At 54.4% G+C, this 26,208-nt stretch overlaps 6 protein-coding genes across 6 annotated transcripts; 3 read left to right on the forward strand and 3 right to left on the reverse strand.

Moving 5' to 3' along the window:
- Window positions 1-2,406: 2,406 nt before the first annotated feature.
- INS49_008566 (uncharacterized protein) lies at window positions 2,407-2,803 on the forward strand (the record flags this gene model as incomplete). The annotated part of the gene is made up of 2 exons (XM_043169306.1): window positions 2,407-2,620; window positions 2,706-2,803. 2 exons carry the CDS (start codon window positions 2,407-2,409, stop codon window positions 2,801-2,803), a joined length of 312 nt encoding a protein of 103 aa, XP_043026986.1.
- A 1,593-nt stretch (window positions 2,804-4,396) lies between these two features.
- On the forward strand, window positions 4,397-5,098 carry INS49_008567 (uncharacterized protein; the record flags this gene model as incomplete). Its single annotated transcript, XM_043169307.1, has 1 exon — window positions 4,397-5,098. The coding sequence occupies one exon, from the start codon at window positions 4,397-4,399 to the stop codon at window positions 5,096-5,098; it is 702 nt and encodes a 233-aa protein (XP_043026987.1).
- A 6,286-nt stretch (window positions 5,099-11,384) lies between these two features.
- Window positions 11,385-14,187, forward strand: INS49_008568 (uncharacterized protein; the record flags this gene model as incomplete). The annotated part of the gene is made up of 2 exons (XM_043169308.1): window positions 11,385-12,691; window positions 12,753-14,187. 2 exons carry the CDS (start codon window positions 11,385-11,387, stop codon window positions 14,185-14,187), a joined length of 2,742 nt encoding a protein of 913 aa, XP_043026988.1.
- Window positions 14,188-16,941: 2,754 nt separating this feature from the next.
- INS49_008569 (uncharacterized protein) lies at window positions 16,942-17,825 on the reverse strand (the record flags this gene model as incomplete). The annotated part of the gene is made up of 3 exons (XM_043169309.1): window positions 16,942-17,216; window positions 17,587-17,677; window positions 17,799-17,825. 3 exons carry the CDS (start codon window positions 17,823-17,825, stop codon window positions 16,942-16,944), a joined length of 393 nt encoding a protein of 130 aa, XP_043026989.1.
- A 632-nt stretch (window positions 17,826-18,457) lies between these two features.
- INS49_008570 (uncharacterized protein) lies at window positions 18,458-20,070 on the reverse strand (the record flags this gene model as incomplete). The annotated part of the gene is made up of 4 exons (XM_043169310.1): window positions 18,458-18,883; window positions 18,948-19,024; window positions 19,175-19,897; window positions 20,028-20,070. The coding sequence occupies 4 exons, from the start codon at window positions 20,068-20,070 to the stop codon at window positions 18,458-18,460; spliced, it is 1,269 nt and encodes a 422-aa protein (XP_043026990.1).
- Window positions 20,071-24,171: 4,101 nt separating this feature from the next.
- INS49_008571 (uncharacterized protein) lies at window positions 24,172-25,785 on the reverse strand (the record flags this gene model as incomplete). The annotated part of the gene is made up of 1 exon (XM_043169311.1): window positions 24,172-25,785. One exon carries the CDS (start codon window positions 25,783-25,785, stop codon window positions 24,172-24,174), a length of 1,614 nt encoding a protein of 537 aa, XP_043026991.1.
- Window positions 25,786-26,208: the final 423 nt, after the last annotated feature.

Raw genomic sequence — 26,208 nt, forward strand, 5'->3', positions numbered from 1 at the left:
TACTCTTAAAAAGCCTAAAAAAGTCCTCCCTTTCCTTTAAATATAACTTTATAAGCCTTTTAATTAATTTAATACTATTTAAGTTTTTTTCATTAAATTAAATATCCTCCTTTAAATATAAGGCTTAAAAATTAACGCTTTTACGCTTTATAACCTTTTGCAACTTTATTAATTACCTTCTTTCTACCAATATATAAAAATGCTTTTATAAGGCCTTAAATATAAAGTCTTTATTAAGAGCCTTTTAATTATTAAATACTTATAATAATAATAATAAAAGCATAAGCAGTTAATAATAATATATAAGGCTATTTAAATAAAAAGTTATTAATATTAATAATATTAGCAGCTTTTTAAAGCCCTTTAATAAGTATATTAATAAAGGCGTTAATAGCGCTAATAATAACATTATTAAGTGCTTATACTTAAAGCTAAAGGCATAAAAATTAATTAATAGGTTAACCATTATATTAATATTACTTTCCCTTTACTTATTACCCTTTTTAAGCTTTTTTTACTTATATATAAGGCTAATATTATTATTATTAAGTTCCTTATTATTCTTATTAACTTTAGTAATATTTATTTACTTAATAAAAAGCTCTTTTAAAGGCCCTTAAACAGCAGCCTTGCTATTAATTATTGCTTATACTTATAAATTTAAATTAATATTAGCAATATTTATATATATACTATCTTTCTTAATATAACATTATTATTATAAAGAGTTTTTTTTATTATAATAATAATAATTAACCTTATAATAAAAACCCTTAAAGCATTATTATATTTATATTAATTTTTTATAAGCCTTAAAAATAAATAAATAATTATTATTTATTATAATTATTATATAAGCAATAATTAACCCTTTTTAAAAGCCTTAAAGTAATAATAATTTTCTTATTAAAGGGATACTTTATAAGCGCTTAATTATTAATAAATTATTTATTAAGCTAAGTATTAACTTTATTAATAAAAAAGGTTAAAAGATTTTAATACTTAGTTACCTTAACATTATAATGTTATAAAGCATTATTTATATTATTAAAAGTATTACTTTATAAATATATATAATTATAAAATAATAAAAATCCTTACTTAATAAAAGCATCTTTATAATTTCATTATTAAAAAGTTTTTCCTTTAAATGCCTTTTATTTTTCTTTATTATATTTAATTAAACTAAGAATATTTTTATTTAAAGCTAATAACTTATCTTAAATAAGACTTATAATAACTTAATTATTATACTCTTTATATTAATAAGCTTAGCCTTAACTTAATTCTTTATTTTAAAAAAAAGATTTTTAAATAATAAATTAATATTAAAAGCCTTATATTTACCATTATTAAATGCAAAGCTTTATCGCTTTATTAGCAGTGTTAAAAAAGCCTTTATATTAATAACTTTTATATATAATATTAAAAATGCTTTCCCTAATAACTTCCTTAGCAGAAAATAGCTTTTTAACTTTTTAATATTGCTACCTTTAACATTATTAATTAATAGCAGTAATTTAAATATATTTAACATTTTTTAATTAATATAAGCACTCTTAGCTTTATTTAAGCTGCTTAAAGCATTATTTTTATTAGGGATGGTTTTAAGGGCAATCTCCTTAATATTTTTAATAATATATTAAGCAGCATATTAAGCAGCTATTTACTTATCTTAAGAGGGCTTTAATTAAGCTGCTAGCTTTTATTTTATAATAACAATAACCTTTACCTTTATTATTAGCTTCTTTATATATAATAACGCTATTAATTAATTAATATATACCTTATTAATAAAGTAAATAACTTAATATTATAAATAAATATATAATTACAATAGCTAAGCTTTTGCTTTTTAAGGATTATTAAAATAAGTCCTTAGTTAATTTAAATAGGCTATAATTACCTTAAGCTAGGGTTAGCAAAGCATATACTCCCTTATATAATAAGCTTAAGTTAATTTTATTACTCTTAATTATTTTAAAGATATACATAAAATGAAGTTATAATAACCTTTCTTTTGCTAAATTAAGTGCGTAATAATGTTAATAAGGGTATCCTTAAGGATCTTAGTGCGTATTCCGCGTTCACAGCCAAATTTTGGTGCGGGGGGGGACAGCTAACCAAAGCGACAGGGGGGGGGCGGCAGCTCGTTTTCCACACACAGTGCTTGTGCAGGGATCCCCTGTCCGGATCTGAAGTGGTGGGGCACCCATCAAGGTCCCGTTCAACGTCACTCCAACTAACTAAGGCATTGCGGTGGACTCATCAATCTGAGCTTCTTAGGCCGATGCACCACATCTCTCAACTCATTCTCATCTCACAAACAAGGAAAATCAGGGCTCTGTCACACGTCAAGAATTTGATACCGTATCTCGCCGTCAAAACAGAAAACTACACTTGACTATGAGTTCAGACGCGATCATGCTCGACAGCCCAGCGCAGACGCCCACCCCGAAGAGTCACAATCCAAGTCAACCTCCACCGGCCACCAACGGCGCGAATGGCGACGTAACAATGTCAGAGACAGCAGCGCCTACCAGCTGGCTCAACAATCAGAAGTGGAGGGACGAGTACGCGACAGTAACCACCAGACTGGAGCATCGATCTTTCAAGACTCGTGAGGGCCCCCTTTTCCCATGTCAGCGTCTCCTGGGTCCCATTCCCAAGACAAAGTCAGTTTCTAACAGGAGGATATGACTTAGCCCGCGATCCCATGTTTCCACCCATGGCTCAGAACGTTCCGGGCATGACCCCAGAGCTGGATTCCCGCTTGCGGGACCTTGTGGCAAAGCTGAAGTAGTAAGGCATGGTGCTGACAAGCTAAGGGAGCCATTACCGGGGTCTATCTTCGCATGGACAGGAACATCAAGCATAGGCTCTCCATGAGAGATCGCCTCACGTTGGAAATTCAAGCCATTTTTCAGGGGGCAAACTTGACAATTAATTCTCATCTGCCGTACCAAGATTGAAGAGCGTGAAATTGTCATTCAGTGCAAGCCTCGAGTGTAAGCCTAGGCATTCTGTGTCGTAATGGGCATGATGTTCTCTGAGAGGTTGCTACCAGTTTTGTGCTAATTACAACAGCTCCTATGATACGTGACCCTTAACTTGGAGTATGCTTTCTGTCCAGTGCCGTCTGGAACCGTTCGGCCTTCCCAGCTACGCAAATGAGCCGCGCCTCCTCAGACCTCACATCCCGAACACCAGGACATGATGAACCTCGTTCACTCCCGGGGCATCTGCCAAGGTATCTGGAGGAAGGACCGTTTGGTCCTTGCTCTTGGACCTGACACGCACTGGTTCACCGTTTACTGCCCTCGACATTCACGGAACTTTGTTTCAGGGTTTGCTTTCAAGACTCAGTCACACCGATGGTGCTCATGCCTAGCTTGCAAAATTTCGGCTGATGAGGATTGCCATTGTCCTGATGCTCAAACCTCGTTTCAACTTCTTTTGACGAACTTGACACATAGCTAGGTCCATCCGTGAAATGATCTTTGACTTGCTCACTGTCTTCCCTTGTTCTCAGCAGTTTGTGACTCAAACGTTTATTCTATCAGATGTGATCATATACCAGTTTGTCTAATTGGATGCTATGTTGTGGAAACCATCCTGTGACTGACAACCCACAGGGACATGTTTCTCAAGCTGTTGCCTTGAGCTAGGGCCCCTAAGGTCGCCCCCTACGGATTCGCAATACAGACAGTAGAGCGCTACATGCCTTGTTCTCGTGGAAAAGCTCTCAAGGCTTGATTCGAGTACTCAGACAAGCCCTGCAAGTGTTCTATTGTTCCTGGGCTTCTCTCTATTCTTTTCCAGGTTTGGCTATGCTGTTCATCAAGAGAACTCACGTCGACTTACTCATTTGCCGGTGCTGAACATCTTTCTGCATTTTGTGCTATTGATGCAAGCTCTCCCTTCGTCACACGCGACCAGCAATGTTTAATTCGTGCCAGGAGAATAGGTCTCGAGTATTGCTACAACATCGATTGCAGAATAAAAGAAGAACATATAGGAAACAGAACTTGGGCCCCTCGCGAAAGCAAATGGACGCGTTTCCTAGTTTCTATTCTGTGCAAATGGGATCTGCCAGCTTCCTCTTCTCATTAGTCTGATATTTGGGCAATAGAGGGGAAAGTCATTGTTGGGATGCCGGGTGTATCGTATACGCTTTTCCAACTACCATCCTATTGTTCCGTTTTTTCTGAATGGGACTTCGACATGCGGCAACTCCTCAGATGCCAACACATATAAAAGAAAACTTTCGTCTCCTCCTTCTCACTTGCTGTTCTTCATCCAAGAAGACAGACTCATCCAGCGAGCAGAGCTTCAGTCACCCAACCCTCTAAGTCACCTACCTTACCAATCACCCCAACTTACCACACTACTCAAAATGAAGCGAGCCGCCGAGGACGAATACCCGACGCCTGCTCGGAGCATCAAGAAGATTCGCATCCGCCGGAGGTTCGTCACCAAAGCCGCCGACCTCCCGCCTCCTTCACTGAAGCGGAAGAATACACCCGACCCCATCTCCCTTCCTCCTAAAAGCCAAAAAATGGCGAACACCAAGGCGGTCCACAAGGTCGCGAAGCCCCCCAAGGGCTTCTACAACGAAGACCTCTTCGACCTCTCCTCGCGCCGCCTCATCAACCCCCTCCCCGTCAAGTACGAGTGGCGGGTCCAGAAAAGCACCACCCCCGCCGGCACCACCCCCAGCCCCAGCCCCAGCCCCGAGCCCGACATCGAGCCGCGGTTCTGGTACCCGGCGCCCATCAAGGACGACATCAAGAAGGCGCTCTTCCTCCACCCGAGCCGCCGCCGCGTCGTCTGGGTGGGCCGCCTTGCCGAGGCCAAGCTGAAGGAGGAGGTCAAGAAGTACCACCGGGTCAAGGACCTCTGGCTGTTCCAGGCGTCGGACGCATACATGCCCGGCTACGACGAGAAGGCCGAGTTCATCGCCAGCGTCTACGAGCATGAGATGCTGAGCCCCTGGGTCGTCTGCTGGCTGAGCGAGCTGATCGGGGAGGAGGAGGTGGGCAGGATCCTCGGACATATCGAGGTGAACCTGAAGAAGTCGCTGGCGGAGATGGAGTGAAGAGGGTTGGCGCCGAAGGGACGGGATGCGTGGGGACAATATGGGGGTTTTGAAGCTGGCGTAAGAGAATCAGTTACGACCAGAGATACCGAGAATGAAACGAATCATTGATTCTCGCACTGGAGAAAGATACAAAGCCTTGTTGCTGGTGCCCCCCTATGCGATCCCCAAGTCCGGCGCAAGAGCCTCTCTCAATGACCTACGTGATATTCGCGTATTGAATCCTTATTCCTACATTAGTCCGGCGGGATATAGGAGGATGCCCCAGTCGTTCCGTCTCCAGGCACGACGCCTTCGCTCTCTTCACTGACATCGTCTGTGCCTTGTTCAAGTACTCAGGTCTGGCTGCTCACAGCCAGGCAATAGCAGACGGCGCCTTGTCTGGAAACCTTCCATTTCTCATGTGTGTGCATGTGCGCGATGAGACTCTCGCTCAGCCAAGGAATACACAAGCATTGCTGCTTCTCCCGAGCCGGTTAATCTCAAAGAGTCAAAAAATGTTTCCCTTTGGCCGACAGCTTCCAGGCGACTGAGGTCTCTTAACCGTCGTATTCGCCTCCCCAGCCCCCGAGTCGTACGGCACCATAATGTTTCACAATTCCTTATGCCTGCTCGCTGGCAGGCAAAGTCAGCAGACACATGTTTGAGCCGGGCGAGTTAATAATGGCACGTTCCGACCGCTTGATCCCGCGCGCAGGCTCGCCATTAAGACGGTGTGATATATGGCGCAGGGGAAGAGGCGGCCCAACATTGTGGCTTGGGCACACACGAGTCCTGTCCCCCCGGCGTCGTGTAATGAGCGGCGCGAAACAGCCAGCGTTGTGGCGAGACCGAAATTTCCAGATTTCACCCAATGTCGCGTCGAAGGAGCTCCCCGCGGCGAGAGACACGTTTGTGCCCCTCGTGGCAGCGCCCTGCGCCTGATGTTACCTCCGGGGCACCGCGGCTTGGGATTGCCCCCGGGTCGAGCGAGGAAAGCAGAGGCGCGCACGGGAAGGGCCTCGATTCATCGGAAACGTGGCAACCTCGTGGGCGATCCACGCGCGATGAGACGTCGAGGCAAAGTCAAAAAAAGGGGCAGAGGATTGGACGGGCACATCATCCCCATGCCCCCATCTCCCTGAGCTGAGCGCCGCGCTCCGGCTCGGAGAGCGTTTCCGAGCGCTGTAATTGGACTGAAACTTCGTCCTGAACCTTCCAGGAGAGGCCCTGGGATATTGCGCATGTGAATGTGAGGTTCATAGGTAGGCTATGATAACTGGCGGTTCACGATTTAGGTCCGACCGTCGGGTCGGGTCGCGCAGCCGGCAAATGGTGTGCAGCACCCACAAACACCCGCGGACCCCCTCGCTTGATTATCTATGTCTGTGTCGCCTGTGGTGCGATCACAGTTGCCTTGCATTATCGAGATGCGGGCATTTGTGGTAGGGGCAAGAAGCGCCAACTTGGACACAGCAAAGTTAAAAAAGATTGGGCTGCGTCGATACGGTGAAACGGACGTACAACGCTGGTCAGGATAGTACCCCAGCACATTATCCGACAGGCAGTATCGGAACGTCGTCCAGAGCTCCTGGACGGCCAAAGTTCGGGCCAGCCGTGCCTGACCTCTTGGTGGACTAGCCTTGACCACTAGAGCCCATGATTTGGAAGAAGCAAAGATAGGCCCGGAGGACGAGCCCGGCCAGGCTGCCAGGCCAACTGATTCCCGGACTAGGGACGTGGACAACCATACTACCTAGGTAGACAGACTATGCGTTGCTTAGTGAGGCGGGAGAGCTTCCAGATCGAGGTTCGGACAGGACCAACCCACGGCCTGCTCCTCGTCGCATGGGCGGGCTGGTTCATGTACTAGGCAGGTGGCTCGTCCATGCTGATGGGCGATGGAAGATGAGAAATGAGATTTGTGTGGCTTTGCATGATCTGGTCTCTTCCTCGCCATCTGACTTGCATATACGATTTGATTGGTCCTACCTCGGGAGCGGCGCGTTGTCCCTTTGTCGCAGTCACAGGTGTCACGATGTGTGTGTGTGTGTGTGTATGTGTGTGCGTATACACACGCAGAGACACGGCCGTCCGTCCAGCACGCAAAATAGACATGCGGCCTGGCCTCCTCGGTCAGCCGTATTCCTGGCCCAAGCCCAGCGCACGGAGCTGCCGCGGCCTTGTTGCTGCTGCTGCTGCTACTCCTCGTGCAGCTACTCCTGCCGCTGCTGCTGCTCCTTCTCCACGCAGAATGGGGGTGGCTTCGCCGTGGACAAGTCGGTATGTGCCGCGGCTTTGGGGAAAAGGGGTTGCTGTCGACGCTGCGGTGTGTGGTCAAGAAGCCGAGCTGTCACTCTGTACATTGTACAGTACTATAGGCACGGGCTACAGGCTGAAACCATGGAACGCAAGCAGGTACTGTACCTGGAGCAAGTCGTACCGAGCTGGTGCTGGGCGGGTAAGGGCAAAAATAGAACATGGAATTATCGATTCCTAGACTAGCTCCTAGCCCTTACTGTGGTAGGCTGAGGTTCGAGGTTCGAGGTTCGAGGTGTCGAGACGCACGGCACGGCATGCTGGCAGGCTGGTTGGAGCTCGACTGGATTGTGATCGATTCGGGCCTACAGGCCTGGGCCGTCGCCGCCCAGGACCCCAGACGGGCTGGACGGCTGGCTGGATGCCACTCTTGTCTCTCGCCAGGCCCCTGACATGTCGCCCCAGGCATGCTGCCGTCACATGGGAAGGAGTAGGAATGGGCACCGGCCGCCTTCTTGCTTGTGCTCGCTGACATGTCAGCTTTGGGGGCCTCCTTTGGGTATCCGGGGACGCCTAGTTGGGTAGGTCGGTACGCAAGTAGGCACGCACGCAGGCGGATTAAGCGAGCGAGCCCAAAACAGTACACCGTATGTCTACTTTGATGGTCTTGCTGTAGTACCTAGGACCAACAAATCGATAGGTATGCATGGAGGTAGGTACTGAACCGTACAGAGGGGCTGCCTCTGGCCTCGCTGGACTACCCGGGTACCCTTATGTATCTCGTCCACTGTCAGATGTCTTCCCCCTTGCCCTGCCTGGCTGGCCCGCCTGCTGGTCTGTCGCGTGGGAGCCCGAACGGGTTCAGGCGAGCCCTTGTCGAGCCTGCCCCACCCTCCCAAAGGGCCCAAAGGGCCTGCTGAGGAGAGGGGAGGGGCCCATTGGACCCAAAGTTTCCCGCCCGTTCCCCCAACTTTTCAAACTCCTAGGCCCATACCCCGTGGACCAGCACCAACAAAAAAAACACCGACAGTCCCGCCCAATCCGTCGTACTGCACTCATTCAAGCAGTCAAGGCGCGAGATCAGACGGGCGGCGGGCACTTGCGGTGCAATAACGGACGAACATTCGCACGAGTCGCACCCCTTCCTCCAGCCCTGTGGGCTGACCTGTGTGCCAGCGAGACGAGACTCCAGTTCAACATTGAAAGTCGGATGTTGAAGTCGAAGTGCAGTTGGGTGAGGTGGTGAAGTCGACTAAGCACCACTAAAACGGGCGGGCAACTCCCCCAGCACAAGGCACGGACTCCGAACACAGACCACAGACAAAAAAAAACCCACATTGGGAATCCCGCGGAGCCTGGCCTGTCGCGACCTTCATTCGCCACGCACACACACCACACCCAAATTACATCGGCGGTGTCTCTGATCTCAGCTTGGCCCAGACCCAGACACCACTGCCACCTGATTCGATTTCGCCTCGACCCGACTCGACTTCAGCCTCCTTGGCGAGGACACAGAAACCACCTACCTCGCCTTACCTAACTGCCTTTGAAATTACCACCCGTCACCACCGGTCGCCACCGTCTGCTGCGCACCAGCGACGACGACCGTGCCTCGGGCGGCAGCATTACCCATCACCTACCTTATTACCTACCTGCCTTTCAAAACTCAGACCATCACACCCCGTTCCATCCCGCCCCATCGCACCACACCACACCGTACTGCACCGCACCGCAACGCATCGAAGCGCACACCAGCGCATCGCATGGTGTCATTGCCTCGTCCATCAGCGCGCACCGGGCCTTCATGACTCTTCGCCTGCCGTCAACACGCCAGCAGCAGCATGTCGACCAACCCAGCTGAGGCCGCATCGGGCGGCAGTTTCGACCTGCTGCGCAGGGCCACGGCGAAAATGCTCTACAATCGGTCAGTCATCCCTCAGCCTCCTTACTCGCTCTCCCGCCCGTGATTCACCGCGCATCAACCTCACACTCGATGGAGGTCGTCCCAGCTTCCAAGTCTGCCAGTCTGCAGTCTGTCCCGGTGGAGCTGCCCCCCCCCCCAGTGGAGGGGTGCACCCTGCCGTCATAGCAGGACTGCCCCCGGCCCAGTGCCTCCTAACTGCACCAAAAGGAGTGCTCCAACATTACATTGCACCATCTTTGCGCGCACACACCCTGCCCTCTCCGCCCCATTGCTTCCTTCTAGAACCCCTAGTCTACCTGGCACACACGACAATGCGCGTCACCACACAGACGGACTGCCTTGTTTATTTCTGTCGGCCTGCGTCTGCCTCTCCACCTTCGCTGCCTCATCTGCAACGGTTGAGCCCAAAACCAAGTGGATGGCTGTCTGTCCGGCTGGCTGAGCGGTCGGCTGGCTGGGCTGGCTGATTGCTTTGTGCTGCGTCGTCCTGCCTTTCCTGTCCCAGGCGTCGACTTGTGCTGCGCAGCACCCTTTTTGCAGCTTGCCGCGGCTGGCCCAGGCAGCTGTTTTTCGAGGTCGCGGAATCTTGGAACAGAATTGCCATATGGCAGCGGCATGGCATATGGCAGATGCGACAGGGTCCTTGACAGTATTTACCCACCAGCCCACACCAGTCCAGGCTGTGTGGGGGGCGACTGGACCTCCCCTCAAAAAAAGCATCCAATGGCACGCTCCACACCAGCGTTTTCGGCGACAATTGCATCAATCTGTCGCTGTCGCGCCGTGTCCGTGGTGCGGTACTTGCCCGACGTCGCCAGCTAGCCCGTTATCACCTCAACGTCACGGATGGTGAAGCTCGAGCAATTGCCCGTCCTGCCCGTCCTGCCCTTCCCCCCCAGCCTGACTCGGTCTAGTACCGGTTTCCCTGGGACATATCTCCGTTCTCCCGGCTGCCGCGTTACCAGCCTGGGAACTGGAGATTGTGCGGTGTTTCGGGTGGCCTACCGCACCATCCATGGCATAGCACCATAGCACCAATAGCACCATAGTGCCTGGGCTACTGACGTGCAGCCAGCGGTACTGTACCTGTTTGGACACACCCAGAGATAGCCTACTCGCGGACTGGCCGAGCACCAGCTCCTTGGAAGCGCTGGGCGGTGCGTTGGGCACTGCACCTAGTCCTGCACCTGCACCCAAGCCTACACCTGCACACCGTCGCTTTTCCCACAGGAGGCTCCCTCCCCCTTGTGCCTGTCTGCCTGTCTGCCTGTCTGTCTGTCTGTCCGTCCGGCCGTCAGTCCCTATCTCTGTGTGTCTGCCGGGTGTCCGAGTCTGAATTCCGGCCAACTCCAAAGAGGGAGGCCTGCGGTCCCCGGGGAGCAAGCCCACTTGCAAACAAGCTGGCCAATGCCCGCCACATCTGCCGCGACCTCGGGGGGGGGGTCTGACTGAGCTTCAAATCAGTCGAGCGAGCTTGCCAATGACTCGCTGACCGAGCGTGTCCCTGATGTCCCGTCACTGCACTCACCCCCACCCGCCCCAAGTGAGGTCGAAGCACCCTGTGCCTGGCGGCCCCGGGCAAACTCTCCCCCCCACATGCCCACCTTTTTGGTTCGTTGTCCCAGGCTCGGTTCATCAACCACAGACCACAGGCCGCACAGCTCCAGGTAGTCCCAAGGATGCTTGACCTCCAGCTTCCAGAGGGCTAGCCACGGAGGTGGGCGGGTTTTCGGAGATGATACACGTTACTGGCTGCGCATCTGGCGCTCTTGCATGCACTGTTTTGCAATCTCCTCCTGCAATTCGGCCCTGCCCCAGTAGCCCTCAGGCCCTGAAAGTCCCGAAAAACAGTGTGCCCCAGCATGGCTCCAGCACGTTGAAAAATTCTCCAATTTTCCCAGCCCAAGGACGTCATTCATTGACCCGCACATGGGCGCACCCCCTCCCGCAGATTAACAATTCCCCATCGTGGCCTGCCTCTTTAAACACCCTGACCCGCACACTATCGTCACCGCTGGGACTTTCACAAGCTTACTGCCCCTGTCTTCCGATTCCTGCCGCCTGCCCCTCCGCCCTCTACCATTTTTCTGCACCCTACCAACCCCCATAAGAAAGCGAGGCAGCATGGAAAATCAAAATCCTAACGAGCGCAGCAGGACTGCCGCGGCAGAGAACGAGGACGGCGCAGACCAGATTTACGAAGCTCCTCGCTCCGGCATCGCTACCCCCCAACCAGATCTACAAGACAAGCGACTGCCCGGCATCATGAGCTACTTCACTGGCCAGGTTCGTCCAGCCTCTCTTCAGCGTCTGTGGTCTGGCACCTTTCATGCGACTACACGGGCCGAGGCTGCGCCTCGTGATGCGCCTCAGCAGGAGAAGCACGGAGAAGAGGCAGAGGCAGAGGCGGAGCCAGGGCATGACCAGCATCTCACTTCCTCCCCACCCTCACACCTGCCAGTCAGCCCTGTCGAGTCCTCCTCTCGCAGCCCATCTGAGGCCAAAGGACCACCTCTCCTCCCTCATGAGACGGTGGGCGTGCTCTCAGAAGAGAAGCCTCCTCCCGAGAGCGCCGAGTTCCACCCGTATCCCACTCCTCCCGCATCCTCGCGCTCTTCAGTGCGCGGTGCCAAGGTCGACGAGAACTGTGGGGACTCCTCGAGGCAGAGGGCTGGCTCTGCCGTCACCCCGCCTCAACTCCACAAGACGAGCATCTCGGAACTCACAAGCATGAACGGCCGTAGGCCATCTGCGCTTGTCCCGGTGGCCTCGGTCGCGATCACCGAGTCGAACGTGAATGCTCGTCACTTCTCAACTCCTGGCAGTCGCAGAGATTCCACTTCACTTAACTCCCCAAAGCACGAGCACCCCTCTCCCGCGAAGACGGATGATGTTCCTGAAGACCCTGCTTCTGTTCGTCAACTTAAGAAGCTAACAAACGACGTGGCTCCAAAGAGTGGCCAATCTACCCCAACCCGAACACTGTCGTCCACGAAAGTAGCCCGAAATGATGGAACGGAGGAGCGGAGGACCAGCGACGAGAGCTCGAGCGCCACGGGCACACAGACCCCTCCCAGCTCTGGCGGGGCATCAAACTTGCCAGCGGTCAAGGGCAAACTCACCATCAAGATAAGCGAGGCGAGGGGCCTGAGAAAATGCCGAGCGCCCTATGTGGTTGCCGTCTTCCAACGGAGCGAGCTGATCTCGAGCGGCCCACGTATGGATGAGGATGATGACGAGACGGCGATTTCAAATGTCGCCATGGGAGGCGTGCCAATTCAACGGCAGGGCAGCGATTCAGGCCGGCCGATGGCCATCCCAATGAGAAGTCGCCAAAGCAGCAACACCAGCACCGGCGAACCACACAGCTTCCGCAACCGCACCCAGCGTCAGTCGTTCACAAACCCAAAGTGGGACGCTGAGGCTGTGTTGTAAGTCAAGAGATGGGCGCAGACAGGTTACGAAATATGTTTTGCTGACTACGAGATATAGTGACGTCGTCGACTCGGACATGCTGGTCGACATCTCCGTATACGACCAGGGCGTAAAAGGCTCGGAATTCCTAGGACACGTTGACCTGCAAGCGAGACGCCCTGACAGCAAAGAGCCCATCCGAGGCTGGTTTGCTCTGAAGGGTCACGCAGACACGATGGAGGAGAACGCACCAACCGGAGAGCTATACGTTGAGGCACTGTACCAACGGACAGAACGGCGACACGTCGGCCCAGAAGATTTCCAAATCCTCCGCCTAATCGGCAAGGGTACCTTTGGTCAGGTCTACCAGGTCAGGAAGAAGGACACGGGCCGCATATACGCGATGAAGGTTCTTTCCAAGAAGGTGATTGTGCAGAAGAAAGAGGTGGCCCACACTGTCGGAGAGAGGAACATCCTGGTCCGGACAGCGACATCAGAGTCACCATTCATCGTGGGCCTCAAGTTCTCGTTCCAGACGCCGTCCGACCTCTACCTCGTGACGGATTACATGTCTGGGGGTGAGCTGTTCTGGCACCTGCAAAAAGAGGGACGTTTCGACGAGAAGAGGGCCAAATTCTACATCGCGGAACTGATCCTAGCAATCGAGCATCTGCACAAGAACGACATTGTTTACCGGGACTTGAAACCCGAGAACATCCTGCTCGACGCAAACGGACACATCGCGCTGTGCGATTTTGGTCTTTCGAAGGCGAACCTCACTAAGAATGACACAACCAACACTTTTTGCGGGACGACGGAATACCTCGCGCCGGAGGTCCTGCTGGACGAGCAAGGCTACACCAAGATGGTCGACTTTTGGTCGCTGGGTGTCCTGGTATTTGAGATGTGCTGCGGCTGGAGTCCCTTCTACGCCGAGGACACTCAGCAGATGTACAAGAACATCGCCTTCGGGAAGGTCAGGTTTCCCAGAGACACGCTGTCCCTGGAGGGCCGCAACTTTGTCAAGGGGCTATTGAACAGGAATGCGAAGCATCGACTGGGCGCCAATGACGATGCCGAGGAGCTCAAGCGCCACCCGTTCTTTAATGACGTTGACTGGGAGGCCTTGTCGAAGAAGGTCATCACACCGCCATTCAAGCCCAGCCTGAAGTCTGACACCGACGTGTCATATTTCGATCCTGAGTTCACCAACGCCTTGAACACGAACGGTTCCCTCAACGAGCGGGCGGCCGCCCTGGCACGCGGCTTTGCCACGTCTACTCCTCTGTCACCCTCTGTGCAGGCCAACTTCCAGGGCTTCACGTTTGTTGACGAGAGTGCACTGGACGACCACATGAGGGATCGACTACATGACGATGAGATGGATGTGGACCGGAGCAAGAATGAATGGGATGATGTAGACGACGTCAACACTCGAAGGCCAAATCGAATGAGCGGGGTGGTTCGCACCAACGACGATCACCTCGTCGGCGGTGGTGATTTCGACATGTGAGGAAGCGGTATCGGCTGCCGACGCCTCACAAATTTTTCTCTCCCTATTTGGGGTACAAAAAAAGGGCGATCAACGGATTTCACGTTCATGAGATTGGTACTACGCATCACGCATTTGCATATGGGCGGTTCAGAAACAGTTGCGTCAGGCACATGATGCAGCGCAAGGCCCTGGCGTCCTGGAAACAGAGTTTGATTTCATGATTGCAAAAACAAAAAACGATTCTTCCGGGGAGGGCTCTTATTGCCAGGGGGTACGAGTCCCTCTGATCATTTGGGAGTCACGACGATTACTTGGACTCTGCTATTCAGCGAAGCCTGTACGAGTGGATGACCGCCAGCAGGATCGGAGAGGGGACAGGGACAGCACAGCTTGGCACGCTTCACATTGTGACTGTATGTCAGACAGCAGGGGTTGATCGGAGCGGTTGGGCTAATCTGCGCCACCAGGCAAGACCCGATACCTCATACGAGTATCTCGATGGCCACTTGAGACAGGACATATTAAAATGGTATGGCATCTAGCAAGTATTCCAGCAGCAGCAGCAAAGTGCTTCGCCATGGGTGGGAGGCGGGATTCCGCTGCACTACGTGAAGGGCAGCCAGATACCATTATGTAGTTAGGTCTCCAACAGATCGATGGAAATCAATGTCTAAGGTGGTAATTAATAATCCAACGCCCTCGAGTGGGCGTGTACTATTCCATTCCACAATGTCTCGCATGTTTACAGTTGAATGGTGACTCGAGAGCTTGCCTTGTTAAGAACTAGCCCACAGAACAATGCAGGCCCGCCGGGCATGTCTTCGTGTTTCCCACGACAGACCGCCCCAACGCGAGCTAAATATCCGTCTTATGATGATACCCACAAATTTTTGTGTAAGCCGGGAGTCTGTCTTCAATGTGCCAGGTGGTTGGCCCTTCCGAGGTTTCTTCTGCCTTGGCTTGCGTTGCCTCTCAATGAGTGAGTGCGGCTTAGTAATGGTCTCACTGACTAGTCTAACAGATCGAGCACGGAAAAGGCATAGTGGGCCATACTGACCTTGTGATTCAACCCCACCAGCTCTGCTCTCGTATGTCGACGGCCCCGTTCTTCAGGGCAGGCGCCAGACTATCCTGGGCTGTGGGAACAGACTTGAGAGGAGGAGGGGAGGCCTGCGGAGGAAGGGGGGTGGGGGTTGGGGACTTGGAGGAGAGATATGATGTGGAGGGGATAGCAAGGCAGGCAGGCGGAGATCAAGGAGAAAAAGAGAGGAGGAGAAAGCAGGGGCAGACCAGGCAAAAGGAGCTCATGTGAGTGAACACCCAGTACCATCTTTCGTCCCAAGGTCCGCAACCATCTTATATCCATTGGGCCTACACACCAGCTGCCACCAGGACCCCCAGGGGAGACGAAAGAATGTTGGTGATTCCCAGCCCTCAGACCCCCAAACCCCCTGCCCTAGCAAGACCTGCGACCAAGCAGCGAAACGCTTCACCCTGCCAGTGACCCTAGGCTCGTAACTCGAACCGATTGACCTCGGGAGTTACGAGCCGTTCGGAACTGATGGACTGGCTGGCCACGGGCGTGCGATGTGGGCGCCGTGCTAGATGCACCGGCGCAGCAAGGGACCCCCCTTTCTCTGCGAGCCGCGGTGCTTCCTGTGCCCCCAATTGACGCTTGCTCGAACGAGGCTCAAGTCGTGGAACTGCTGTGGCTATGGTCTCGCTGTCTGTCCTAGTGCCTGTTATCCCGCAGCTAACATGGTGGAAAACGAACGGGGCCGGGGGACGACCGCGGGAAACCACATCGGACGGATCCCCAAGTGCCCTGGTTGGTGTGCATTTTTATTATCTCCTCGTGGAACGGAGAGAGAGAGAGAGGGATTTACGCCCGCGGCTGGTGTCACCATATTCCTTTGGCGGCGGCTCTCCGGTGGTCGACCATGATTTGTGAGCAGTCTCGCTCGAGACGAGGAGCTTCCTGGGTGCGGACGCTGCGAGGCTCAGTTTGTCTCCCTGTGTCTCTGTAGTTCTGTGCGGCTCGGTGCCTTTGATGGCTCATCAAAGGTGCGATCTGCGTGTCGGACCGATATGTCCCAGGCCCAAGCGTACTGTTTCCCAATCTGCGAGGCTTGGGGTGGCCGCGGCCGCGACGGGGAGGGCTGTCACACACATGAATCTGGCATGGCCGAGTCGTGATGATGTCTGGGAAGTATTCTCTTGTGAGTATGTGAGCCTTTGAAAAACAGTTGTTTCATCTACTGCTCATGGCACAACTAGCTTAGTGTGACGATGACTGAGCGGGAGAGCCTTCTCATTCTGAGACTCAGCAACAGAGTACGCCGGCCTGTTGACCGAAATCGGCCATTATGTCGCCCCGTAATGTGACATGAGAAGACGGCGGCAATGCTGTAGCGGTATTTAGCAAATGATAAGTTGGCAACACGTCAATGTAGAGAAAAGGTGTTAAGTGTGTGCCCCGATGAGGCGATGTCTGTCGATTCCCAACGTCGTAAGGAAAGCCTGATAAAAAATGTACACGGATTACTCCTCCGAGTGTCTCCCTTTGCTCCTCGCACACCGATGTCCTCTCCACCAGGAACGTCTTTCTTTTTCGTCAGACAAATCAGCTGCGGCTGCTGTTTTCCTTGTTTGCATGGATGAGGTCGTGGGTGCCCCGTACTCGAGAGCACGTCGTTATCTTTCTCCTATACCCATCCAATCGCTCTGCGGGTCTTCCGTTCCCGCCCCGGGCTGCCGGCTCGTGCGGCATATCTAGTGGCCGTGGGCGTGCTCCTCCTCATCCTCCTCGACCAGCCAGTCCTCGACGGCGGCGGCGGGCTTGCCGGCGCTGGCGGGCTCCTGGCCCTCGACCTCGACGGCCATGTTCTCATACTCCTGCAGCGAGGAGGCGAGGTCGGTCTCCTCGGGGGACTTGGGGGTCTTGGGCTGGTTGAAGGTCAGGACCTGGCCCTCGGCGTCGTTGGCCTTGAGTGCTGGTGCCTTGTAGGCCTTGAGCTCTTTCAGGTAAAGTTCTTGGACGAAGTCGGCTGCGAGGACGCGGCGGTGTTAGTATCGATGCGATTGAGGGATGTGTCAAGGGCAGCGTGGGTGGAAGGGATAGATAGATAGGATGTGGGTGAGGGCGGGCGATGTCGGAGCAGGTGGGTGAAAGGCGACGGAAGAATTGAAGACTCGAGATGTGAAGGGCATGTCACGCAAGGCAGGCAGGCAGGGAGATGTGGCTGATGAGGAAGAGCTCGGGCGGGCAAGGTCAAGTCGTGACGTGATGCTATCTCCAAAGGTCCGGCCCGCTCGAGGAGCTCCTCCACCCCAATCCACCTTCCTGCCGCTCCCGGACTGGGGTGCGAACACGTGTGATGACGAAGGGGGAAGAGACAGGGTGCTTGCTCGACGTACCTCTTCGCGAGACCGTGGGGTTGAGGAATGTCCTCATCTGAACGGAGTTGCGGCCAGCAAGTCGGGAGACTGCGGCGACGGCCTGGCGGCTCTGTGAACGCGGGTGTTAGCGGACCAGCTCTGAAAAACCACTTTGCCGCAGCACGGGGCAACAACACCCCGTCGCGAACGGGCGGGCGCCCATCGCCGGGCTCATCAGGAATTCGACGTACGGAAGCTCGGGAGACGGAGAAGAGCATCTTGGCTGTTCTGGGGGTGCTCAATTGACGCGTGAGGGGGGGAAAGAGACGGGGAGGGCGAGGTTGGGTTTGGGTTGCGGTTGGCTGCTGAGGTCTTTTTCCAAAAATTCGGAAGGCCAGGACGGGTGACGCCGTCCCTCTTCCCTGGGAGCTTGCAGGCGAGCCTCGAGTCACGTGTTCCCCGCATCCACCCCCGACTTTCCTCACGGTGACGCGCTCGATTCCAGCTCTTCCGCCCCCAGATTCTTGCCATCGCCCCCCGTCCGATCTAGACTACTATTCTAGACCTACTTGTTAGCCCGTGGCCCAAAGCTAACTTCACTTACTCGCTGCTCATGCCGTCAAAGACGTGCACACAAGCATACGTCACTGCTTTAGCAGCTGCTCAAGGTACGGCTTCACAGCCTTGACAGCCGTCGCTTTTAGCTAAGCACGTTTGTGGTCTAAGGTTACAAGCTTCACTTTTTGGTAAAAGAGGTTTGTCATCGCGGTCTTCTTTTGTTACATATCTACAATTCAGTTACGTGCTCAGTACAGAATTCCTGAAGGACCTGTTTCATTCACAAATCGCTCGCGATCCCGTCCTCTCACCCCCTATGCCATCATTCTCTTAGCAATGACCCTCTCTTCTCTTATTTCCCGTGTTGAGCGTACTGGTGGTCCGGGTACCTGTTGAGGTTCATCTCATCCCCGTGCTCGGCATACCCGGACCCAGCGCCGGACACCTTACGTCCATTCAAACTGCCGTTGTTCCTTCTACCCCGGGAGCGGAACGAGACGAGCGACTTGACGACCGCGTACACCAGGTACATGACAACAGCAATCACAGAGTAGGCGATGACCAGGCTGTTGCTGGAACCTGCCAGCTGCAGGCCCAGGCCGCCGTTGATGACGCCCAGGACCAGCCAGATCCGTCCCCACCAGATGTGGGCATGGCTGAAGATACCGCGGCTGCCCGTCTTGGCGAATTGCGAGTGATGGATGAAGCCGAGGGCAGGTTGGATCGCGAGCACGCACACCACGACAGTGCCGAGTTGGACGTGAGAGTTTGTGAAGAGCTAAAGAGGAAGCAATGTTAGCAAGGCCGGATCGTCCGCACTGGGTGGCTCTACCAAGACTCACCATATTTCGCTGTTGCGCGCCGTAAACGCCGAGGCCGAAGCAAGCCCACATCAGCAGCCAGCTCACCATCTGCCAGACTAGGAGCTTGTCAGTACATGTTGTCTACATTCCTGCCAGCAGGCAAAGAGGCAATGGACGTGGTCGCCGAGACTCGCCGTCTACGCTTTTACCAAGCCAACCCAAGACTGTACTGGAAGGAGAAAGAGTTCATTTGCGTGTGTACTAACCACTATGGATATACCATTTTCCGAACAGAGGCATCACAGCAGAACCCAGAGGATACAGAACTGCGAAGGCAATCGCCATACCGAGGCCATGAGCCCAGATGACCGTCTGGCTCGGCCTCACCGTCGTCGAGCCACTAGACCCGGACGAACCCGTCGGGGTAGGCGTGGCTGCGGCGCCGGTGAAGGGGTTGCTGTCTGACTCAATGCTCGCCTGCGACAGGTCCAGGTTGAACTCTGAATGCGCATCGTGATACGAGATGGCCTCAGACGGGCTGGCCGAATTCAACGCGGACCCTGACTTCCAGGCCCCTATCCACGACGAGCCGGAGCTGGCGACGTCAAGGGTTCCGCCCGACCACGACTGACAGTTGGCGCACTGGACGTTGGCCACCATTGTGTCGCCGTTGACGCCGCTTCCCGACAGGACCGTGATCTGCGACGCGGTGGACGCGTCGTACTGGGGCTGCTGGTGGCCGGTGCCGGGCCTGGGCGACACGGTCACGTTGCCCGTGCCGTCCTGGTACATGATGAAGATGTTGGCCCCCAACATCTGCGAGCCGGTGCCCAGGGCCACCCATGAGTAGGTCGTGGGCGCCGAGATCTGGAAGTAGATGTTGCCGCTCCCGGAGGAAGCCGTGGTGCTTGGGACGCCCACGGCGTAGCAGATGCTGCCTGAGGCGCAGTAGCTGACTGCTGCTGCGCTTGCTGTGGTCGCAGCTGTTGCTGATGAGGTCGTCTGATGTCAGCAGCCGCGCTGGAGAGTGAGGGATGATACACCGCGGTGTCTCTGTCTCTTCGTGTGTGTATACGTGGGTGGGGATTATTGAAGGTATATCGGGGTGTGTTTACTCACACAATACCGCAGCCGCAGCTGCGAGCCCTGAATATGACGGCATGTTGATGTGAATGGCACTTGTTTGCCTAGTTGTATTGTCACTAGGGGTGATATACTGGCGTCGAAGCGGCTCAGTGTGAGAGTCTCGTGAGATATCCGGCACGGCTCCTGGCATAAAATTTTTCAAGGGAGAGGGGGGAGGGAAAGAATGAAGAGGTGGTATATAAATGTTGTTCCTATACCCGCAAGCTCATACACCGGCCTCGAATTCTGGCGGTGGATTTCCGACTGTCAGGGTATGTGGATACTCATGTAAGTTAGAGTTGGGGGGTATGTCATGTCAGTCCTGATCCAGGCCGGTCACTCATGTGTCGCAAGAAAAAAAGGCGGACCACACGCCGGACTAGAGCTTGGGGAAAGAGCAAGACGATGGACAATGACCGTGACGCGGCGCCAAGCAGGGCTTGAGCTTGACGAGGCTTTTGAGACAGGTCGGTAGCTAAAACGTTGGCGCTGGTTGGTCCTCGCGGTTGACAGTGCGGCTTGGTAAAATGGGGACGGGAATAGGCTGGGATGAGGTGGGTAGATGGACTAATAAGTGCTGGGTTCCAACCTTTCGAAGGTCGAGTGGCTCTCGGGGAGGGAGCTAGGGGGAGGGAGAAGGGACAGGACAGGGTACACTCCCAGTAGTGATGGTCGGCTCGAACAAGATTGTTTTGGAAGGTGCAAGACAGGAGGATCTCACGTCGCGGACGACGGGACCGACTGACAGCCTGGCTTTGGATCGAGAAACACTTATTCGTTCAAGCCTTCGTGCTGACTTAGACAAGGTTGGTGCAGTCGCCGGCCTTACTCGTGGTGAGGGCTTCCTGGTCGTAGGTCGTACCTAGCTCGCTTGGGCAAGACGAAGAAGAGACTCGCCCGAGGGTGGGCCAAGCACCCTTCTCGTGTCATGTGTACTCACTCCTTCCTACTCTGATCTTTGGATCCGGAGCCTTGCCTGGGCTGGCTTGGGGTCGGTGACAGATTGGAAGGGAGGGTTCCTGCGCATGACAGCAAGCCACCGAACCCCCGTCCGATGGTCGTTTCCGTCCCTTTCAGGCTAATCCTCCCGTCTGTGCCCTCCAGATACACGAATAATTCAGCTCCCGGGGGGTTGGGGGACGAATTGCTACTGTACCTGTGCTCAGTAGGAGAGAGACGGCTCCGCCACGATATGGCCCCGTCGCAGACCACTAGTGGTGTAGTAATACATGACAACATCCACGGCTGTGGGTGGGACTGGACCCCGGCAGCAAAGGGGTCCAATGAAGGGGCGGTATTCTCAGCATCTCACCCACCACACCACGGCATGGAGGAGGTGTTGGTACAGATGGCCCCTCTGGGAGAGAGCCTCCTCTCGTCCAGCCGATCGCTATTAGTCTTACTCGATGTCACAGCGCAGGTGCCCAGAATGGAATCTACCTACCTCCCACGCCGCGCAGGTGCAGGTGCAGATGCAGATGCAGACAAAGGGCGCGGGCCGGGGGGTTGTGGCGCGGATGGAAATAGAGACGTGGATTTCCAGCTTGGTGGAGGTCAATCTTTCCGGCCGGTAGCGCTGACAGCGACGCCGCAGGATTGGGCCATCAGACCCCGAGATAGAGAGCGAGCGCGGTCGAGATTGGGGAGCATGAAAGCATAAGCGAGCGAGCGTTGAGCAGTGGTCGATCTCGACATCGAGCTTGCGTGTCATTGAATCCCTAGTCCGGTCGGTGTGAGAGGCGGACGAGCGAGCAGGTTTCGGCTCTGAAGTCTACACATCATGATAACGTGGACAATTCTTTCCCACCACCACCACTTCTGTAACGGAGACATTAAGCGTGTGCCCTGCCTGCAAGGTTCGGCAGAAGGGCTGGCCTTGGGGCTGTCTTGGGTTTGGATTGGGGAAGGGGGTTTAGGTTGGGTTCCTCCCGCTCGGTTAGGCTGCCGAGCGAGTTGTGATCCACTCTGCGACGTGACAGGGAGCCAGTAAGGAAGCAGGTAAAAGCTCCTTCCTCGCTTGTCACCATCTCCTTCGAGCCGTTTGAAAACCGCCCGAGGCCAAGGGTTTTGACAATTTCCCCTTGTATGACGCCAAGTCACTTGCCCGCACCTGGCCCCTCACGAGATGGCAGGCCCTGTCAGGTTCTGGCAGTCCTGCCCTGCCCTGTCGCAGACTTGCAGACCCGGTCCAGCTGAACAGGCCCTGGTAGAGTGTGGAAGCCCCCACCGAAGGAAACCCTGCGCTCCGCCTCAACTCTATAATGTGGGCTCGGCAGGGCTGCTACCACTGCCAGCAGCAACCACTATGCCCACACTCTCTGCGTGCCCCTCTGCGGATGCAAGGCGACGGTTCCTGAACCGTGTGGCAGCGTCGCCGCCGCCGCCGAGCTAGCGAGAAAAAGACTCCGGCGCCTCGGAATTTTGCTGATTCCAACACGTTTCATCGGCCACATGCGCCGCCGCTCTGCTCGCTCCCCCACCTCGAATCGCATCGGCGCCTGGACCTGCTGGTTTGTCCGTGGCCCTTTTTTCATCCCGTCTTCTGTCCGTCGTCTCGTCCGCGCCAGCGCATTGTGTGTCAACCCACCGGTCCCTTGACTTTGAGATAAACATGACGAGTTTCGGCTCCCCCCACTCGTCCGTATCGGCCTGGCCTGGGCCTCTCAGACACGTGGAATGGCGGCGGAAATACGCATGGGCGGCCTCCGGTTTACAGGACGAGACGATGACACGCAAGATCCCGAGTGACGCCGCCCGTGGTATCTATGCACAATGACGGCGCATCAACGACGCCCTGCAGGGCCCAGAAAAGCTTCACACTAAAGCGCCCTATCACCGCAAGCCCGACAGGAGCCACGCAGACACACAGCGCGGCACAGTGGCCGAAACACTGGGGCGATAGCGGCTGCAGCTTCTAGATATCAAAGCCCAACCTCACAAGTTTTTTACACACCGCGATCAGCAAAACGCTTTCCAAACTCCGGGCCCCAGGGGGCTCAACTTGGCGAGATCAAAGTCGTCCCTCGCACCGGCGCGAGAGTCCAAGCCACCCTTGGCTTGCGCGGCCCACACTCGCAATTACCTGCACAAGATCGGCCCAATGCCAAGTCTCAGCCCATTTTCCCCTCCTCTCCATCCACAGAAACCCAGATAGACAGACAGATAGACCATGGCAGGGCGCGCGCGCCGCGGCGGATCGAGCCAGGGGGGAAGCCCTTGGCGCTGCGGGCCCCAGGCGCGCCGATACGCGTACAGGTGGGTAGGCAAGGTAGGTGACGCCGGTCCGTCGAGACCTTCCCCGTGGAGCTTCGTCGAGGCCCCGGAGCTTGGTTGTCCCATCTCCCGAGCAATTTGTCCCGACCGAACTTGGCGTGGCCCGCCTGGGTCATTCAACCCGGTGCAACTCTCCTTCCGCCTGCCCCAGAATGCCCCAGACTTGCCCAGGGTTCCTGTGTCCCGGAGTGGCGCAGGCGTTCGTCTGACCGACTCCTGTCAAGACAGCCCTCACGATCGCCCTTTGCAGAAGAGGGCACCGCCGCCGCCGTAATGACAGGCGTTGGCGCCAAGTAGGGCCCAACACCTCGTGGGCAGGTGTATGTCAGTAAGGTCTCCACATTACATAAGGCACATGGCTCTCACGGTCATGAATTGCTAAGCAGCAGCCAAGAGCAAGCCAATTTGGCCAGGCGGGGTGATTTTCGCAAAGTTGCAAGCATGCCAGTTCAGAAAAGAAATATTATTACAGTGTGTTTACTATGCGCCATAGAAAATGCAGGTGCTCGCTAGTCATCCATCTTCACCGCCAACGACCCCTTCTCGAGCAAGGTGTCACAAGGAGTTGTCTTCGCCGGTGACTGGTGTTGCCATCAGAAGACTGCTCCACCGTCACTTGCTCGGCTCACGCGTGCGGTGGCCATCTGCAGCAGGTGTGGAATCACTGCTGTGGACACGCGCGTCGCTGACGCCGGACTGATCTCTACCCCTTGACCCTGTATCATCTATCATGTATCATGATGGGTGTATCCTGTATATCTCCTGTTGTGTGTGCGCGCTGTATCGCGCTCTAACCAAGCTCCAGTCCATCCGTGGACGGGACTCTGTTCTATTCCCCTGATGTCTTTAGGACGGGACCTCTTCTTCAGGCATTCTGAAGACATGCAAATCCATGCGAGTTGAGCAGGCTGTGACTCGCCGTGAAGCTGAAGTTGCCAAACGGGTTTTCATCCGAGTTGGGCATGGCCGGGCTGAACGGCTCCATCAAGGAAGGCCGGGGGCTGAGACTCAGCTCCGTGAACTCGGTAGAGAAGTTCTCTGCGAGTTCAGGGTCGGTGATCATGGGCTGGATGGGCGGCTCCATCTCGCGAGCGGCCAGCTTCTTCCAGTCGATCTTGCGGAAGAAACGGTGGCCCTTGATGATGGCCAGGTCCTTGGGCATGTGGCTCCCAAGGCGCTTGCCCGGCTCCTTCCTGAGCAGGCGGTTCAGGAGGTCCTTCGCGTCGGGGCTGAGGAAGTAGGGCATGATCAGCTTCTGCTTCAGGATGTTCTGCTGGATCTTGTGGTTGTTGTTGCCGCGGAATGGCGGGCTGCCCGTCATGAGGTCGAAGGCAAGCGCCCCAAGCGACCACCAGTCAACAGCCTTGCCGTACTTCTCGCCCTTGATCACCTCGGGGGCCATGTATTCGACTGTTCCTAGCATGGAGCTGCAGGTGGCATCGTCAGTGGCGACCTTGGAGAGGCCGAAGTCAGTGAGAAGCAGGTGGCCCTCTGCGTCCAGGAGGATGTTCTCAGGCTTGAGGTCACGGTAGACGACGCCAAGCTCGTCATGCAGGTGAGAGAGAGCCAGCACCATCTCAGCCAGGTAGAAGGCTGCAGTCGACTCAGAGAACATGCGTTCCTCCGCAAGGTGCGTGAAGAGCTCTCCGCCTTGGCCGTATTCAAGTATGAGGTACAGCTTCTCCCTGTCCTGGAACGCGTAGTAGAGCTTCACGACGAACGGGTGCTTGTTGACAGACTCCAGGATCTGGCGCTCCGTCTTGGTCTGCTCGACGAGCTTCTTATGCACAACGAGCGAGGCCTTCTTGAACTGCTTCTGCGCGTACAGCCTGCCGGTAGTGCGCTGCTTCACCAGGATGACCGTGCCGTAGGATCCCTTGCCGAGGCACCGGAGGGGTTCGAAGTCATCAGCGGTCTTCTTAACGGGCGCACTCGAAAGGTCTCCCTCGATAGCCTCGAAGAGCGTGGGGCTACCCGAAGCAAAACCCTGATCGGGGGCGCTCGCACTGACAAAGTCATTCTCCAGGTTGATTTCGTACGAGGTCGAGATCTCAGAGGCTGCCTCGTCCCCACTCCCGTCACTGCTGTGCACTCCGTTCCGCGCACCCCGTCCACGGCGAGGTCGGGCCAAGGGCGATCCGATCCTGGGCAGGCTGCTGCTGCGAGTCACAGAGCTTGCGCGCGAAGTGCTCGCACTATCGAGATTGAAGGAGTCGATGTGCTGGGATCGCAAGAGGCTGATGCCGCTCATAGCGGGAGAAGCCACCGGGCGCAAAGAGGGACTGCAGTTGGCGCTTACAACGTCGTCGATCATGGGGTTCTTGGAGCGGCGGCCACGCAGAACCGGGGTGGCAGCCTTGTCGGCGGCGATGAGTCGCGGCGTCACTCGTCCATGGTCGGAGTCATCGTCTCCCGAGCCGGCTGAAGTCTGAAACCCGCGGACTACTGTGGTAGCCGCGGGTGCGCCTGCGCGTATCATGGTCGTGGAATCGCGTTTTTACGACCTTTTTTTTTTTTTTTCGTGGTTTATGGTATTTGACCGAGTCGCGATCAATAGTCGCGTACTGGCTCACTCTCGTGGCGGGTCTGGCCGTTCAAGGTGCGCCTCGTCGTCCCTCGGGGTCGCAGCGGGAGTCGTTGAACTCGTTTCGGGCAAGTCGCTGGTGGCTCTGGAGGCGCATCTGAGACTTCAGGAAGTAGGAAAACGGGGGCTCGCGTGTATCGTTACTGGTATGCATTTGCGGTTTGTTGGATCTGGTCCGTCGTGGTTTTGTTGTCTCTGGCGGGGCGTGGGCTGACCTTTCACTTTGGAAGTGATGGGGAATCAAAAAAAGATTGAAAGGGAAAAGGGAGGCAGGCAGGGCTGTCAGGCATAAATCTAAAATTACCGGTTCGCAAAGTG

The sequence above is a fragment of the Diaporthe citri genome, assembly GCF_014595645.1.
Source record: "Diaporthe citri strain NFHF-8-4 chromosome Unknown scaffold_3, whole genome shotgun sequence".
Lineage (NCBI taxonomy): Eukaryota > Fungi > Ascomycota > Sordariomycetes > Diaporthales > Diaporthaceae > Diaporthe > Diaporthe citri.